At 43.3% G+C, this 16,987-nt stretch overlaps 1 protein-coding gene across 1 annotated transcript in view; it reads left to right on the top strand.

The window, feature by feature from the left end:
• The first annotated feature begins 3,517 nt into the window (after window positions 1–3,517).
• DGKQ (diacylglycerol kinase theta) overlaps window positions 3,518–16,987 on the top strand; it is a 206,022-nt gene continuing 192,552 nt past the window's right edge. The window contains exon 1 of the mRNA XM_069767667.1: window positions 3,518–4,033. Within this exon, the coding sequence (XP_069623768.1) occupies window positions 3,745–4,033 (289 nt within the window). The 5' untranslated portion in view covers window positions 3,518–3,744. The remainder of the gene's footprint in view (window positions 4,034–16,987) is intronic.

Below are 16,987 nucleotides of genomic sequence, written 5' to 3'. Positions count from 1 at the left end.
CACTGGTATATGTCTGTAATACACGGGTATATGTGTAATACAGGGGTATATGTCTGTAACACACGGGTATATGTGTAATACACTGGTATATGTCTGTAACACACGGGTATATGTCTAATACACTGGTATATGTCTGTAATACACGGGTATATGTGTAATACACTGGTATATGTCTGTAACACACTGGTATATGTCTGTAATACACGGGTATATGTCTGTAATAGACGGGTATATGTGTAATACACGGGTATATGTCTAATACACTGGTATATGTCTGTAATACACTGGTATATGTCTGTAATAGACGGGTATATGTCTAATACACTGGTATATGTCTGTAACACACGGGTATATGTCTGTAATACACTGGTATATGTCTAATACACTGGTACATGTCTGTAACACACGGGTATATGTTTAATACACAAGTATATGTCTGTAATACACGGGTATATGTGTAATACACTGGTATATGTCTGTAATACACGGGTATATGTGTAATACAGGGGTATATGTCTGTAACACACGGGTATATGTCTAATACACTGGTATATGTCTGTAATACACGGGTATATGTGTAATACACTGGTATATGTCTGTAACACACTGGTATATGTCTGTAATACACGGGTATATGTCTGTAATAGACGGGTATATGTGTAATACACGGGTATATGTCTAATACACTGGTATATGTCTGTAATACACTGGTATATGTCTGTAATAGACGGGTATATGTGTAATACACGGGTATATGTCTGTAACACACGGGCATATGTCTAATACACTGGTATATGTCTGTAACACACGGGTATATGTCTGTAATACACTGGTATATGTCTGTAATACACGGGTATATGTCTGTAATACACGGGTATATGTCTGTAACACACGGGTATATGTCTGTAATACACTGGTATATGTCTGTAACACACGGGTATATGTCTAATACACATGTATATGACTGTAACACACGGGTATATGTCTAATACACTGGTATATGTCTGTAACACACGGGTATATGTCTAATACACTGGTATATGTCTGTAACACACGGGTATATGTCTGTAATACACTGGTATATGTCTGTAATACACGGGTATATGTCTGTAATACACGGGTATATGTCTGTAACACACGGGTATATGTCTGTAATACACTGGTATATGTCTGTAACACACGGGTATATGTCTAATACACATGTATATGACTGTAACACACGGGTATATGTCTAATACACTGGTATATGTCTGTAACACACGGGTATATGTCTAATACACTGGTATATGTCTGTAACACACGGGTATATGTCTGTAATACACTGGTATATGTCTGTAATAGATGGGTATATGTGTAATACACGGGTATATGTCTAATACACTGGTATATGTCTGTAATACACTGGTATATGTCTGTAATAGATGGGTATATGTGTAATACACGGGTATATGTCTGTAACACACGGGTATATGTCTAATACACTGGTATATGTCTGTAACACACGGGTATATGTCTGTAATACACTGGTATATGTCTGTAATACACGGGTATATGTCTGTAATACACGGGTATATGTCTGTAACACACGGGTATATGTCTGTAATACACTGGTATATGTCTGTAACACACGGGTATATGTCTAATACACATGTATATGACTGTAACACACGGGTATATGTCTAATACACTGGTATATGTCTGTAACACACGGGTATATGTCTAATACACTGGTATATGTCTGTAACACACGGGTATATGTCTGTAACACACGGGTATATGTCTGTAACACACGGGTATATGTGTAATACACGGGTATATGTGTAATACACTGGTATATGTCTGTAACACACGGGTATATGTCTGTAACACACTGGTATATGTGTAATACACATGTATATGACTGTAACACACGGGTATATGTCTAATACACATGTATATGACTGTAACACACGGGTATATGTCTAATACACTGGTATATGTCTGTAACACACGGGTATATGTCTGTAATACACTGGTATATGTCTGTAATAGACGGGTATATGTGTAATACACGGGTATATGTCTAATACACTGGTATATGTCTGTAATACACTGGTATATGTCTGTAATAGATGGGTATATGTGTAATACACGGGTATATGTCTGTAACACACGGGTATATGTCTAATACACTGGTATATGTCTGTAACACACGGGTATATGTCTGTAATACACTGGTATATGTCTGTAATACACGGGTATATGTCTGTAATACACGGGTATATGTCTGTAACACACGGGTATATGTCTGTAATACACTGGTATATGTCTGTAACACACGGGTATATGTCTAATACACATGTATATGACTGTAACACACGGGTATATGTCTAATACACTGGTATATGTCTGTAACACACGGGTATATGTGTAATACACTGGTATATGTCTGTAACACACGGGTATATGTCTGTAACACACGGGTATATGTCTGTAACACACGGGTATATGTGTAATACACGGGTATATGTGTAATACACTGGTATATGTCTGTAACACACGGGTATATGTCTGTAACACACTGGTATATGTGTAATACACATGTATATGACTGTAACACACGGGTATATGTCTAATACACATGTATATGACTGTAACACACGGGTATATGTCTAATACACTGGTATATGTCTGTAACACACGGGTATATGTCTGTAATACACTGGTATATGTCTGTAATAGACGGGTATATGTGTAATACACGGGTATATGTCTAATACACTGGTATATGTCTGTAATACACTGGTATATGTCTGTAATAGATGGGTATATGTGTAATACACGGGTATATGTCTGTAACACACGGGTATATGTCTAATACACTGGTATATGTCTGTAACACACGGGTATATGTCTGTAATACACTGGTATATGTCTGTAATACACGGGTATATGTCTGTAATACACGGGTATATGTCTGTAACACACGGGTATATGTCTGTAATACACTGGTATATGTCTGTAACACACGGGTATATGTCTAATACACATGTATATGACTGTAACACACGGGTATATGTCTAATACACTGGTATATGTCTGTAACACACGGGTATATGTCTGTAACACACGGGTATATGTCTAATACACTGGTATATGTCTGTAACACACGGGTATATGACTGTAACACACGGGTATATGTCTAATACACTGGTATATGTCTGTAACACACGGGTATATGTCTAATACACTGGTATATGTCTGTAACACACGGGTATATGTCTGTAACACACGGGTATATGTCTGTAACACACTGGTATATGTGTAATACACTGGTATATGACTGTAACACACGGGTAACGCGTCCAGCGGTTCTCCTAGCCCAGAAGGGCACACTATAGTGCAGTCACCATTGTGCTGCCTGTTGACCAGCTCTCCCAGTTCCAGCTGAAGTAATGGCATTCTCCTTCGCTGACGGAACGTGTGTGGCACTAGGTGTGGGAATGTCTCCACGCTAAAGTCCTGAGTGACACCCGGTAGTGGGCGGGGCCTGCCCTCAGCCCGGAGCACTCTCTCCTGCACTCTCCTCACAGCGGCGCTTACTGCTGAGGAGCAGACATGTTGTCTCAGCTGCCCCCTGTGGACTGAGAGCCGTCAGACCCTGTGCCAGGATCCCCCTTGTGCCAGGATCCCCCTTGTCCCCTGCCCGCTTCCTCGTCTGCCTCGCGTGTCTTGGGCCCTCCTCCCTGTCTGTGAGAGGGAGAGATGGCTGCGGACGGAGCCAGAGCCAGAGCCAGGTTTGGAAATCTGGGCCACCGTGGAGGAGGAAGCAACAGCAGCAGCCCATCTTCTAGTCCCAAGCTTGGGGGTGGCAAGAGCAGGACGCCCCCCCAGCAGCGGAAGATGAGCCCCTCTTCACCTGGCAGCAAGCACCAGACCCCCAGGCAGGCTGCAGCCCCCGGGCACAGCTTCAGGAAAGTCACTCTCACCAAGCCCACCTTCTGCCACCACTGCACGGACTTCATCTGGGGGCTGGGCGGCTACCAGTGCGAAGGTAAGGACGTGGCACAGGGGCTTGTTGCTGGGCATAGTGTTGGTGTGTGGCTCAGACTGGCAAAGGGTTGCTGAGGGATGGACAGAATGTGGCAGGTATTTCTCTGGCACAGAGGCTTGTTGCTGGGCATAGTGCTGGTGTGTGGCTCAGACTGGCAGGTAATGCTGAGGGATGGGCACAGTGAGGCAGGTATTTCTCTGGTGGCACAGGGGCTTGTTGCTGGGCATAGTGCTGGTGTGTGGCTCAGACTGGCAGGTAATCCTGAGGGATGGGCACAGTGAGGCAGGTATTTCTCTGGTGGCACAGGGGCTTGTTGCTGGGCATAGTGCTGGTGTGTGGCTCAGACTGGAAGCTGATGCTGAGGGATGGGCACAGTGAGGCAGGTATTTCTCTGGTGGCACAGAGGCTTGTTGCTGGGCATAGTGCTGGTGTGTGGCTCAGACTGGCAGGTAATGCTGAGGGATGGGCACAGTGAGGCAGGTATTTCTACGGTGGCACAGAGGCATCGTGAGTCTTCTAGAACAGAGAACACATATGGCTACATGCTATGGCACGGAGAAGCCCCGGCATACACAGAGATAAGGGCAGGCTAGTGACCGGTGCCATGCTATCTGGCACACACCTGGAGTGGGCCGGTGCTCCATCCTTTCCACCCCTGACCCTCGGTGTACACTAGGTGGTCGTCCACCTGTCCAGTCTGTGTGGCCATCAAGTGAAAAATGTGTGGTTCGAGTCCTAATCGGTGATTATTGTAGGGTTGGGAATCCTGCTCAGTAATATGAAACTCCCTCATATTGCCGCTTGTGTTACAAATAGTTGTTATAGTTGCCAATCTTCTGTGTGTGCCATTTTGCCCTCTTCCTTAAAAATGTCGCATCACTAGCCCTAATTATGAACCCCACGAGGGTCGCCGTGTGCTAGATGTGTGCAGGCTTTTATTGTATGGGTGTGTTACAATATTTAGACTTTCTATTTATATTAGTTAGAATAATATTTGAGAGAAAATGAAATCCTTTAAACATGGGCTGCTGGATATCCTATGATAGTCTGTACTCCACTGTGGAATATGTTAGTGCTGTATAGGCAGCAGGAGATAAATCTGTATGTCAGACTTCTAATGTGATATCGTGGCATTATACATCCACTGTGATACCATGGGTCCGGGAATGGCTGGTGCCCGCCGTGTGCCGCCAGCTCCGTGAGATGCTGCAGCCTGGCTGGATCTGTGTGATCTGATCTCCTGACACATGTTCCCAGTGAGCAGTGGCTGGATGATTGTGATCTGGCCAATTCATAGCTGTCATACAGGATTACTCCGCTCTCACAATGGGCTTCCCAGTTCATGTTCACGTGCATTTTTGTTTGTTTTGGAGGTAATCAATGGCAGTAAAACAATGTGGTAAAGCATATGGCGGCAGCGCTTATCTGCCCGAGTGCTCCGCTCAATGTGATTAACACTTGATATATTTACTCGTTCATAAATGGCGATAATAGGGTCATGTTAAAGGAAAACTCATCCCTGCAAACAACATTTATTTGCCGACGGGCACATTTACTAGTTGAGCTCCATGGTCACAAGAAATGGGGCACAGTATTTTATGCAGATTCTAAATATTGAATTGCATCTAACCGTAATGAATGGTGCATGGCAATATTTTTACCCTAGGATGCCCGGCATTGGCCATCTTTCCCCCCAAACTGTAAACTGCCTGTGATGGTAACCTGATCAATGCTACCTGCACACCATTATTCTGTAGCAGAGGTGACCACACTGGATTTCCACTAGAGCGTGCGGAAACGGAGCAGTCACCTCTGCCTGTTGCTAGGCAGCCTCCTGAGCTCATTTGTGAGATAGATCGCAGCCATTTGCTAGTTCACTCTTTTTGTAAAACCTAATTCACTTGCATTAAACTGTTACTTACTGCACACGCCTGGTGCACAATCCACCCGGTTTGATTGGCCAAAATTAGGACAAAGCTTGTAAAATAACCAAAATTGTCCATTACTTATCTGCTGGAGCCCTAGCCGACTCTCCTCTGGTCTTTTGTACATGGCTTCAATGGTGATGTCTCGTCTACAACACATGACAACTGTAGTCTCCTGCTGACCTCAATGCTGATCTTAAGCTAGAGAACCCAAGACCAGTAAGGGCAAATTCAGATGTTCATAAAGCACAGTTCTTGTATGGACCGGCCACCGATCTCGTAATCCAAACTTCATAAACTTATGGGCATATATGAACTGTTGCCTCCAGATTTGGGATCTGCTGCCAGTCTTTGCATCACTGTCCGTATATTGACCATATTTCACGGTCGTTTGAATTTGACTTGGGGTTCATGACATACAGGACATAGTAGCTCCAGCCTGGTAAGCAGACTGGTGGGATTCATCAGAGTCAGCGCAGAAAGTTCAACAGGTCACTAGTGCTAATTTAGTTATTTTACAGCACTACCCAATTTTGCTTGATCTCAGATGACACCTTCTTGAATATGCCATAGATGAATGATGTTTGACCTCTAATTCATAGCTGCTACCCTTTCAGTGTTTTGGTATTCGGGAGGTTTAACAGCAAAATGATGTAGCTAGGACATGTACCTAACACTTGCTGATCGTGGATGTGTCCTTGAATTATCTGCCAATGCAACACATCCTCGCCTCCCGATGTGGAAGTGAGCAGTGCCAATCAATCACTTTAGCAAACTAGATGTCGCCTACTGTGTTTTGTCCTTGTGCAGATGACACTCGATGGCCTTACCCAAATCATGGCTTCTTCTGTGTTATATACATTCTGCAGCTGGATCATAGGTTCTTCTCGGGTATCCTCTTTCTCAATGGCTGTTTGTAATAAAAAGTGGACATGGACAATTTTCCTGTTCCCTTCCCAAAGAAATACGGTATCTATTTTTCTTAGTGTTCCCTCAAATTATGTGGACTGCTTTGGATGCTAAACGGATTCCACATGAACTTAATGTATTTGTGGCCTACGTTCATACGTGAAAACCACATGTCATTTTTGCCGATTTTGTTTGCCACAATTTTGCAGCAAAAAAACACACTGCATATGTAATCTTTGAACACAGGCTAGTGTTATTATGGAGTCACAAGATGTGTGTGACTGGATCTGATCAGCTGTAGTCCTGTACGCAGATTAATTTCTCATGTGCAATTAAAAGAAGCATTATATAGCTCCAGAACTTTGTTGTTGTTGCACTGAGTAAATATTGGGCTTCAGCTTCTAGTAAGCCATGTGCTTTAAACATAACCCTGTATGGGCACAGAAGACTGAGCTGGTGGAGTCCCGAGTTTTTCATGGGCAGTGAGTATACATGCTTCTTGTGAGCACAATGGCCTTGGCTTGGAAGGCCGCCATGGCTGGATTATCTCTACAATGGAGGTTTGGGGCTTGGTAGTAAACTTTAATTTCATCAAGCTTTAGTATGCACTAATGTTGCCAGACAATTAGGAGTGTGTCACTGAAAATGCCCAATGAATGGAGAAACTATTCATAGAAATCTATAAAATTTGAGTGAGAACTCCCATGGAATGTAATACGTCAGTATTACTATGGAGAAAATTACAGTATACCAAAAATAATGCCCAGAATATTACAGTAGAATGACTCTTGCCGTCCAGTTTAATATCCTACAAAAATAATGAGGTTGAATCATCTAATAATAATCTATGGCAGTGTTAATCTCCACAGTGCGTATGTCATAACCCTTTCATTCTGTGATTCCTCTGCTGATGCGTAACGTTATACTTGTTGAATGATTTGAGTGCCACGTTTTCATTGATTAGCTTCTTTAGTTTACCAATGATTGTGCCATAGTTGGCCTAATGGAAACAACAATGTAGTGATAAAAACATTTCAGATTGAAAAAACTTCCAGAATGTGAGAATTTCTTAGGCTACTTTCACACATCAGGCTTTTTTGTTTCAGGCTAAATCCGGCTAATTTAAAAAAACAAAAAAAAAACAAAACAGATCCGACGTAAGTTGTGAAAAACTGATGCGCCAGATCCGTTATTTAGCTGGATCCGGTCTTCTTTAATGTGCCTGGATTTTTTTGACTTCCTGGGGGAGAGAGAGAGAGAGACACCCCCAGAATGGAAAATATCCATGATTTGCATGGAAAATGCTGTGAAAACCTGATCTGGACGCCGGATTCTTTGTTTCACACCTCCGTTTCATGTGTTGTTGGCCGATTTCGTCACTGTGCGTTTTTTTTCCGCCGGACAAAAAAAAGTTGCAGTGGACGTTTTCTCCGTCCGCCGGAAACGACTATTTGAACGGATCCGGCAAAAAATGGATGAAACGTCTGTCCATCAGGCACAATCCGGCGCTAATACAACTCTATGGGAAAAAAACGGATCCAGCGTAAAAAAAACAATTTGTTTTTTTCAAAAATTGCCGGATTGTGCCTGAAACAAAAATCCTGATGTGTGAATGTAGCCTTAGAGTAGATCTGACCTGATTTCTAAAAAAAAAACTGTACACAGTTAAATAGATCTTAGACCTTATGTGGCCGGTGTCCTTAGTTTAAAATGCCACGCCAGAATGGCTGTTCAATCCTGGCCACTCATTTACTATAGCAGTCATGTGACATTTATATGAGACTGGCAAGAGGTGGGCCAGCAGCACCTGTCCAGGAGTTAAAGGAATATTCACCAAATGGAGTCTTTTAACACTTTCTTAAATCGGCCTTGTTTCGCATATATCGCCCCCACCCCTCTAAATGATAATGCTACAGACCCTGTTCACACTTAAGGTGCCATTTTAACCATCTGGTAGTCGTTCCAGCTCATGGTCGATATAGTCCCTAGGTTAGCATCTTGCCGCCATAGCTTTTCTGTATCTAGAACAGATCTGCCTCCAGTGCTTACTTTAAATGAATTGTTGCATTTCTAATGTGAAACCTAACACACAGTACAATAGTAGAATAGAACTGAACTTTGTCTCCTTAGGGTATGTGTCCACATCCAGGATTGCATTAGGATTTTACGCAGGTAAAATCCTGACCAAATTTGCACCTGAGGTCACTGGCAGGTCACCTGCGTTGTTCTAGCATTGTAAGGACATGCTGCGTTCTTAAAATGCATAGTGGAGACGGGATTTCATGAAATTCCCTCCACTATGCTGTAACATCTGGACCCTGCGTGTTTGACGCTGCAGCTCTACGCAGTGTCAACCACGCAGCGCTTCCTGAACGTGGAAACATACCCTTACAAACACATTTGCTGCAGCTTTCTGAGCTGTGCTGTATTGCAACCCTGTCTGCTTGTGAGATGTATGCTGAAGCAGAGAGGAACCTGCAGATGTCAGGTATAATCACACACAGCTCTGCAGTGCACCTCTCCATTACTAAGCCGGCTTAATGTCACCTAACAATAAGAAGGTGACATTAACCCCTCATTACCCCACTTGCCACCTCTACAGGGCAAGTGGGAGGAACTGGGCAAAGCTCCAGAATTGGCACATCTAATAGATGCGCCTTTTCTGGGCAGCTGCCGGCTGCTGTTTTTAGGCTGGGGGGCCCTATATCCATGGCCCCTTACCAGCCTGAGAATACTAGCCCCCAGCTATGAATTTTGCCGGGTTGGTTTAAAAACATAGGGGAACCCCACGTCGGGTTTTTCTTCATTCATTCTCCCCTGCTTGTGAGCAGGGGAGAAGGGATGACAGCCGGCTTCCACACCACACATAGGGGAACAGCGCTTACTGTAGCGCTTCTTCCCCGTGGCCGTCCGTGTACACGGAGGACAGTGTGCACTATTCTCCGTGTGCACATGTGTGGCACCTTTTGCGGCCCTTGTGTCCGGGTAAAAATGGACATGTCTGCGTGTTTTGCACATGGACACACGGTCCGTGAAAAATGCTGACATGTGCATAGACCCATTCATTTGAATGGGTCTACTTATGTCAGTGTCTCTGGTACATGAGAAAATTGTCACTATACATACCGGAGACACTGACGTCTGAAACTGGCCTTACGGAGCAACTCTTTAATTTCCCTGGCTGTGTTTCAGGTTATTGTCATGCTGGAAGACCCAGGCACGACCCATCTTCAGTACTCTGAACTGAAGGAAGGAGGTTGATGGTCAAAATCTCACAATACATGACTCCATCCATCCTTCCTTCAATACGATACAGTTGTTTTGTCCCCTTTGCAAAAAAGCACCCCCAAAGTTTGATGTTTCCCTTACCACCCTTCAGTTGGGACGGTGTGCTTGGGATTATACTCATCCTTCTTCTTCCTCCAAGCAGCCAGCTGCTCCTGGCTGCAAAACCCCGGGGAATGGAGGTAATGTAGGTCAATGACCTATATTTACCTTCATTTGCGGTGAGGCGCCCTCTGCTGGCTGTTCCTGGAGCGTGGGAACTTTCCTAGAAAGCTCCCAGGCTCGAGTTCATATGAGGACAACCAGCAGAGGGCGCCTCACCGCAAATGAAGGTAAATATAGGTCATTGACCTACTTTACCTTCATTCCCCGGGGTATTGCAGCAAGGAGCAGCGCTGCATTAACAGGGCTCCTGGCTGCAAATTTTTTTAACCCCTTCAGATGGATTTACATCGTGGGACCTTACAGATCTTCGGAAGGTATGTATATTGTTGGTTTATTATTTTTACTTTGTTACAGAGCGAGGGTCTTCAGAAGGATTGAGCGTAGAATAAATTATTACAACAACTTTTGTTTATATTTCATTAAAATAATTTTTAATGTGTGTGTTTTTTTTTTAACACTTTACTAGTATTGGATTAATAATGGATAGGTGTCATAATTGACTCCTCTCCATTATTAATCTGGCTTAATGTCACCTTGCAATAGCAAGGTGGCATTAACCCTTCATTCATTACCTCATATCCCACCGCTACACGGGAATGGGAAGAGAGTGGCCAAGTGCCAGAATAGGCAAAATACGCTGACACACCCTGCCTACGGAGGAGCTACGGACCACTATTTTGGGGAATTTTTAGCATATTACAGCCGTAATATACGGACCGTATTGTCTTACGCTGAGTGTGACTCCAGCCTAATTATGTAAAAATAATACAATGTATCTCACAGTTGAAGTGTACCTACGATAAAAATTACAGACCTCTCCATTCTTTGTAGGTGGGGAAGCTTGCAAAATCGTCAGTGTATCAAATACTTGTTTTCCCCACTGTATGTGGTTGCTGTAATTATTATGTCTTAACATTTCTAATAAATGTGAAGTTTTGCATATTTATTTTTTTAATCTCTGGAGGATCATTTTGCTTGCCATTTAGCTTCTGCAGCTCCGGCCTGGGCAGCTCTGTGCTGTTTCCACTGTGATTACTAGTGCAGCGAGACCTGGTGAGCTGACTCTCCCTCTTCCCTCTTGCTTGTTTTGTTATAGATAAGTATTGGCTCTTTTCATCCGTGCGGCTGGAAAAAACGGACTTCTCTCCGTTTGTGTTTTGCATGGACACACAGTTTGTGTAAAAACAAAGACTTGAGTAGCACTATAGATTATAATGGATAAGTGTTGTATCCGTGAAAAAAAAAAAAAAAAACTGTAACAATATATACGTGCAACACGGACGGCTCAATGGGGCCTAATTTGAATTTGACATTAGGCCAGCCATACAGAAAGGGAGAGAAAGATTTGTAACAACCAGGCAAGGGCATCCATATCAATAAAAAATATCAAAACAAACACAGGGTGTATGTAAAAGTAGCCCAAAGGATAAGTAGATCATTAATAACCAAGCTATATAGTGGGATTAATATATCAAGCTTTCGAGTAATAGAAAATAAGCGTAATATCACTGTCTGAATGTAGCAAGAGTACAAAAGGGGCTAATACAGCCCTAATTCAGACTATGTAATTGATTACATGTGGGGATTCCCTAGCAACCAGGCAACCCCCACATGTACTTATGCTGGCTAAGGCTACTTTCACACTAGCGTCGGAATCTCCCCGTCGCAATACGTCGGGCAGAGATTCCGACGCTAGCGTTTGACGCACTGCACAACGGGTGCAGCGGATGCATTTCTCCAGCGCATCCGCTGCCCCATTGTGAGGTGCGGGGAGGTGAGGGCGGAGTTCCGGCCGCGCATGCGCGGTCGGAAAAAGCGGTCCGTCAGGAGCAAAAAAAAGTTACATTTAACGATTTTTGCTCCCGGCGGTCTGCCACAACACGGCGCAACCGTCGCACGATAGTTGCGACATGTGGCAAAGCGTCGCAATGCGTCGCCAATGTTAATCTATGGGGCAAAAACGCATCCTGCAAACAACTTTGCAGGATGCGTTTTTTGCCATAAACGACGCATTGCGACGTCTGGCAAAAAACGCCAGTGTGAAAGTAGCCTAACAGATGTAAATCATTAAGCTGCAGTGATGAAAACTAAATCTCCGAGTACTTACAAATACTCGGAGGACACCCGAGCGTTCTCGGGAAATCTCGAGTACCGAGTATATTCACTCATCACTAATCTTAATGCTTGGTCATCTGTTAACAGATCCTAGAACTCTAAAACCGCACCTTGTAAAAAGAAAAAAAGGTGTAAAACGGAAAAAAGTATCCCCTTTTTTCATTAAGCCAGAATATGAATGAGCTGCACAGCCTCAGCATTGCTGTCATAGGTGTAAATATATAGTTAGCAAGGGGAAAAAAAGTGTGTGCGTACCTTAGCGATAAAGCATTGTGAGGGGTTGACTCACTCAGCTGCTTCCAAAGGTAGACACAGGAACGCTTCTTGTGGTAAATCACCTACTTTTTTATTGTGGAACAGCATAAACCATAGCAGGGTTCTGCAAAGTAAACATGGCCTTACTGGGATAATGGCAAAACAAAAGATAACTTAAAGTCCATATGTCTTAAGGTACCTTCACACTGATCAACTTTCCAACGATCATGACCAGCGATACGACCTGGCCGTGATCGTTGGAAAGACCTTGTGTGGTCGCTGGAGAGCTGTCCCACAGACAGCTCTCCAGCGACCAACGATGCCGAAGTCCCCGGGTAACCAGGGTAAACATCGGGTTACTAAGCGCAGGGCCGCGCTTAGTAACCCGATGTTTACCCTGGTTACCATTGTAAATGTAAAAAAAACCACTACATACTCATATTCCGGTGTCTGTCACGTCCCCCGCCGTCAGATTCCCGCACTGACTGTGAGCGCCGGCCGGCCGTAAAGCAGAGCACAGCGGTGACGTCACCGCTGTGCTTTACGGCCGGCGCTCACAGTCAGGGCGGGAAGCTGAAGGCGTGGGACGTGACAGACACCGGAATGTGAGTATGTAGTGTTTTTTTTTTTTTTTTTTTACATTTACAATGGTAACCAGGGTAAATATCGGGTTACTAAGCGCGGCCCTGCGCTTAGTAACCCGATATTTACCCTGGTTACCAGTGAACACATCGCTGGATCGGCGTCACACACGCCAATCCAGCGATGACAGCGGGTGATCCAGCGACGAAATAAAGTTCTGGCCTTCTAGCTACGACCAGCAATGTCACAGCAGGATCCAGATCGCTGCTGCTTGTCAAACACAACAAGATCGCTATCCAGGACGCAGCAACGTCACGGATCGCTATCGTTATCGTTCAAAAGTTGCTGAGTGTGACGGTACCTTTAGGGATTTGCCCACTCAGACCACCATGTGTCTTTAGAGCCACCGTTTGGATTCTTTCTTTTCCAAGCTACAACATGCTGACTGCCTCTCAAGTACAGCTATTTAAACCCAGACCATGTGACTGATCACATGACTGTGACATCACACAGGTCCTGTCGGCACACTGTGGTGCCGCATCTGCATGTGGACATCTTCCTACTCACTCTATAGATGTCCACAAAAAACCAGCCCATATATGCAGTTTTAACTTAAACTTCACATCACGTAGTGTGCTAGTGGAAAATATTCTGGTTTCACATTATTGGTGACATTATGCGCAGTGACACATAGAGGCGCTTCTCACAAAATTAGAATATCATCAAAAAGTTAATGTATTTCAGTTCTTCAATACAAAAAGCGAAATTCATATATTACATAGTCATTATAAACAGTGATCTAGTTCAAGTGTTTAGTTCTGTTAATGTTGATAATTATGGTTTACAGCCAATGAAAACCCAAAAGTCATTATCTCAGTAAATTAGAATAATTAAAAAACACCTGCAAAGGCTTCCTGAGCGTTGAACAAGGTCCTTTAGTCTGTTTCAGTAGGCTCCACAATCATGGAGAAGACTGCTGACTTGACAGATGTCCAGAAGGCAGTCATTGACACACTCCACAAGGAGGGTAAGCCACAAAAGGTCATTGCTAAAGAAGCTGGCTGTTCACAGAGTGCTGTATCCAAGCATATTAACCCCTTCATGACCCAGCCTATTTTGACCTTAAAGACCTTGCCTTTTTTTGCAATTCTGACCAGTGTCCCTTTATGAGGTAATAACTCAGGAACGCTTCAACGGATCCTAGCGGTTCTGAGATTGTTTTTTCGTGACATATTGGGCTTCATGTTAGTGGTAAATTTAGGTCAATAAATTCTGCGTTTATTTGTGATAAAAACGGAAATTTGGCGAAAATTTTGAAAATTTCGCAATTTTCACATTTTGAATTTTTATTCTGTTAAACCAGAGAGTTATGTGACACAAAATAGTTAATAAATAACATTTCCCACATGTTTACTTTACACCAGCACAATTTTGGAAACAAAATTTTTTTTTGCTAGGAAGTTATAAGAGTTAAAATTTGACCAGCGATTTCTAATTTTTACAACGAAATTTACAAAACCATTTTTTTTAGGGACCACCTCACATTTGAAGTCAGTTTGAGGGGTCTATATGGCTGAAAATACCCAAAAGTGACACCATTCTAAAAAATGCACCCCTCAAGGTGCTCAAAACCACATTCAAGAAGTTTTTTAACCCTTCAGGTGCTTCACAGCAGCAGAAGCAACATGGAAGGAAAAAATGAACATTTAACTTTTTAGTCACAAAAATTATCTTTTAGCAACATTTTTTTTATTTTCCCAATGGTACAAGGAGAAACTGAACCACGAAAGTTGTTGTGCAATTTGTCCTGAGTACGCTGATACCTCATATGTGGGGGTAAACCACTGTTTGGGCGCACGGCAGGGCTTGGAAGGGAAGGAGCGCCATTTGACTTTTTGAATGAAAAATTGGCTCCACTCTTTAGCGGACACCATGTCACGTTTGGAGAGCCCCCGTGTGCCTAAAAATTGGAGCTCCCCCACACGTGACCCCATTTTGGAAACTAGACGCCCCAAGGAACTTATCTAGATGCATAGTGAGAACTTTGAACCCCCGGGGGCTTCACAAATTGATCCGTAAAAATGAAAAAGTACTTTTTTTTCACAAAAAAATTCTTTTAGCCTCAATTTTTTTCATTTTCACATGGGCAACAGGATAAAATGGATCCTAAAATTTGTTGGGCAATTTCTCATGAGTACACCGATACCTCACATGTGGGGGTAAACCACTGTTTGGGCACATGGTAAGGTTCGGAAGGGAAGGAGCGCCATTTGACTTTTTGAATGAAAAATTATCTCCATCGTTAGCGGACACCATGTCGTGTTTGGAGAGCCCCCGTGTGCCTAAACATTGGAGCTCCCCCACAAATGACCCCATTTTGGAAACTAGACCCCCCAAGGAACTTATCTAGATGCATATTGAGCACTTTAAACCCTCAGGTGCTTCACAAATTGATCTGTAAAAATGAAAAAGTACTTTTTTTTTCACAAAAAAATTCTTTTCGCCTCAGTTTTCATTTTCACATGGGCAATAGGATAAAATGAATCCTAAAATTTGTTGGGCAATTTCTCCCGAGTACGCCGATACCTCATATGTGGGGGTAAACCACTGTTTGGGCACACGGCAGGGCTCGGAAGGGAAGGCGCGCCATTTGACTTTTTGAATGGAAAATTAGCTCCAATTGTTAGCGGACACCATGTCGCGTTTAGAGAGCCCCTGTGTGCCTATGCATTGGAGCTCCCCCACAAGTGACCCCATTTTGGAAACTAGACCCCCCAAGGAACTTATCTAGATGCATATTGAGCACTTTAAACCCCCAGGTGCTTCACAGAAGTTTATAATGCAGAGCCATGAAAATAAAAAATAATTTTTCTTTCCTCAAAAATGATTTTTAGCCTGGAATTTCCTATTTTGCCAAGGGTAATAGGAGAAATTGGACCGCAAATGTTGTTGTCCAGTTTGTCCTGAGTACGCTGATACCCCATATGTGGGGGTAAACCACTGTTTGGGCGCACGGCAGGGCTCGGAAGGGAAGGCACGCCAATTGGCTTTTTAAATGGAAAATTAGCTCCAATCATTAGCGGACACCATGTCACGTTTGGAGAGCCCCTGTGTGCCTAAACATTGGAGATCCCCCACATATGACCCCATTTTGGAAACTAGACCCCCAAAGGAACTAATCTAGATGTGTGGTGAGGACTTTGAACTTCCAAGTGCTTCACAGAAGTTTATAACGCAGAGCCATGAAAATAAAATAAAAATTTTATTTTCTCTAAAATGATTTTTTAGCCTGCAATTTATTATTTTCCCAAGGGTAAAAGGAGAAATTTGACCCCAAAAGTTGTTGTACAGTTTCTCCTGAGTACGCTGATACCCCATATGTGGGGGTAAACCACAGTTTGGGCACATGTCGGGGCTCGGAAGTCAAGTAGTGACATTTTGAAATGCAGACTTTGATGGAATGCTCTGCGGGCGTTACGTTGCGTTTGCAGAGCCCCTGATGTGGCTAAACAGTAGAAACCCCCCACAAGTGACCCCATTTTAGAAACTAGACCCCGAAAGGAACTTATCTAGATGTGAGGTGAGCACTTTGAACCCCCAATTGCTTCACAGAAGTTTATAACACAGAGCAGTGAAAATAATAAATACGTTTTCTTTCCTCAAAAATAATTTTTTAGCCCAGAATTTTTTATTTTCCCAAGGGTTACAGGAGAAATTG

This window comes from Ranitomeya imitator, chromosome 1 (genome assembly GCF_032444005.1).
Source record: "Ranitomeya imitator isolate aRanImi1 chromosome 1, aRanImi1.pri, whole genome shotgun sequence".
Taxonomy (NCBI): domain Eukaryota; kingdom Metazoa; phylum Chordata; class Amphibia; order Anura; family Dendrobatidae; genus Ranitomeya; species Ranitomeya imitator.
The sequence above is the reverse complement of the archived record's forward strand: the minus strand, read 5'-3'. Positions and strand labels throughout refer to the sequence as shown.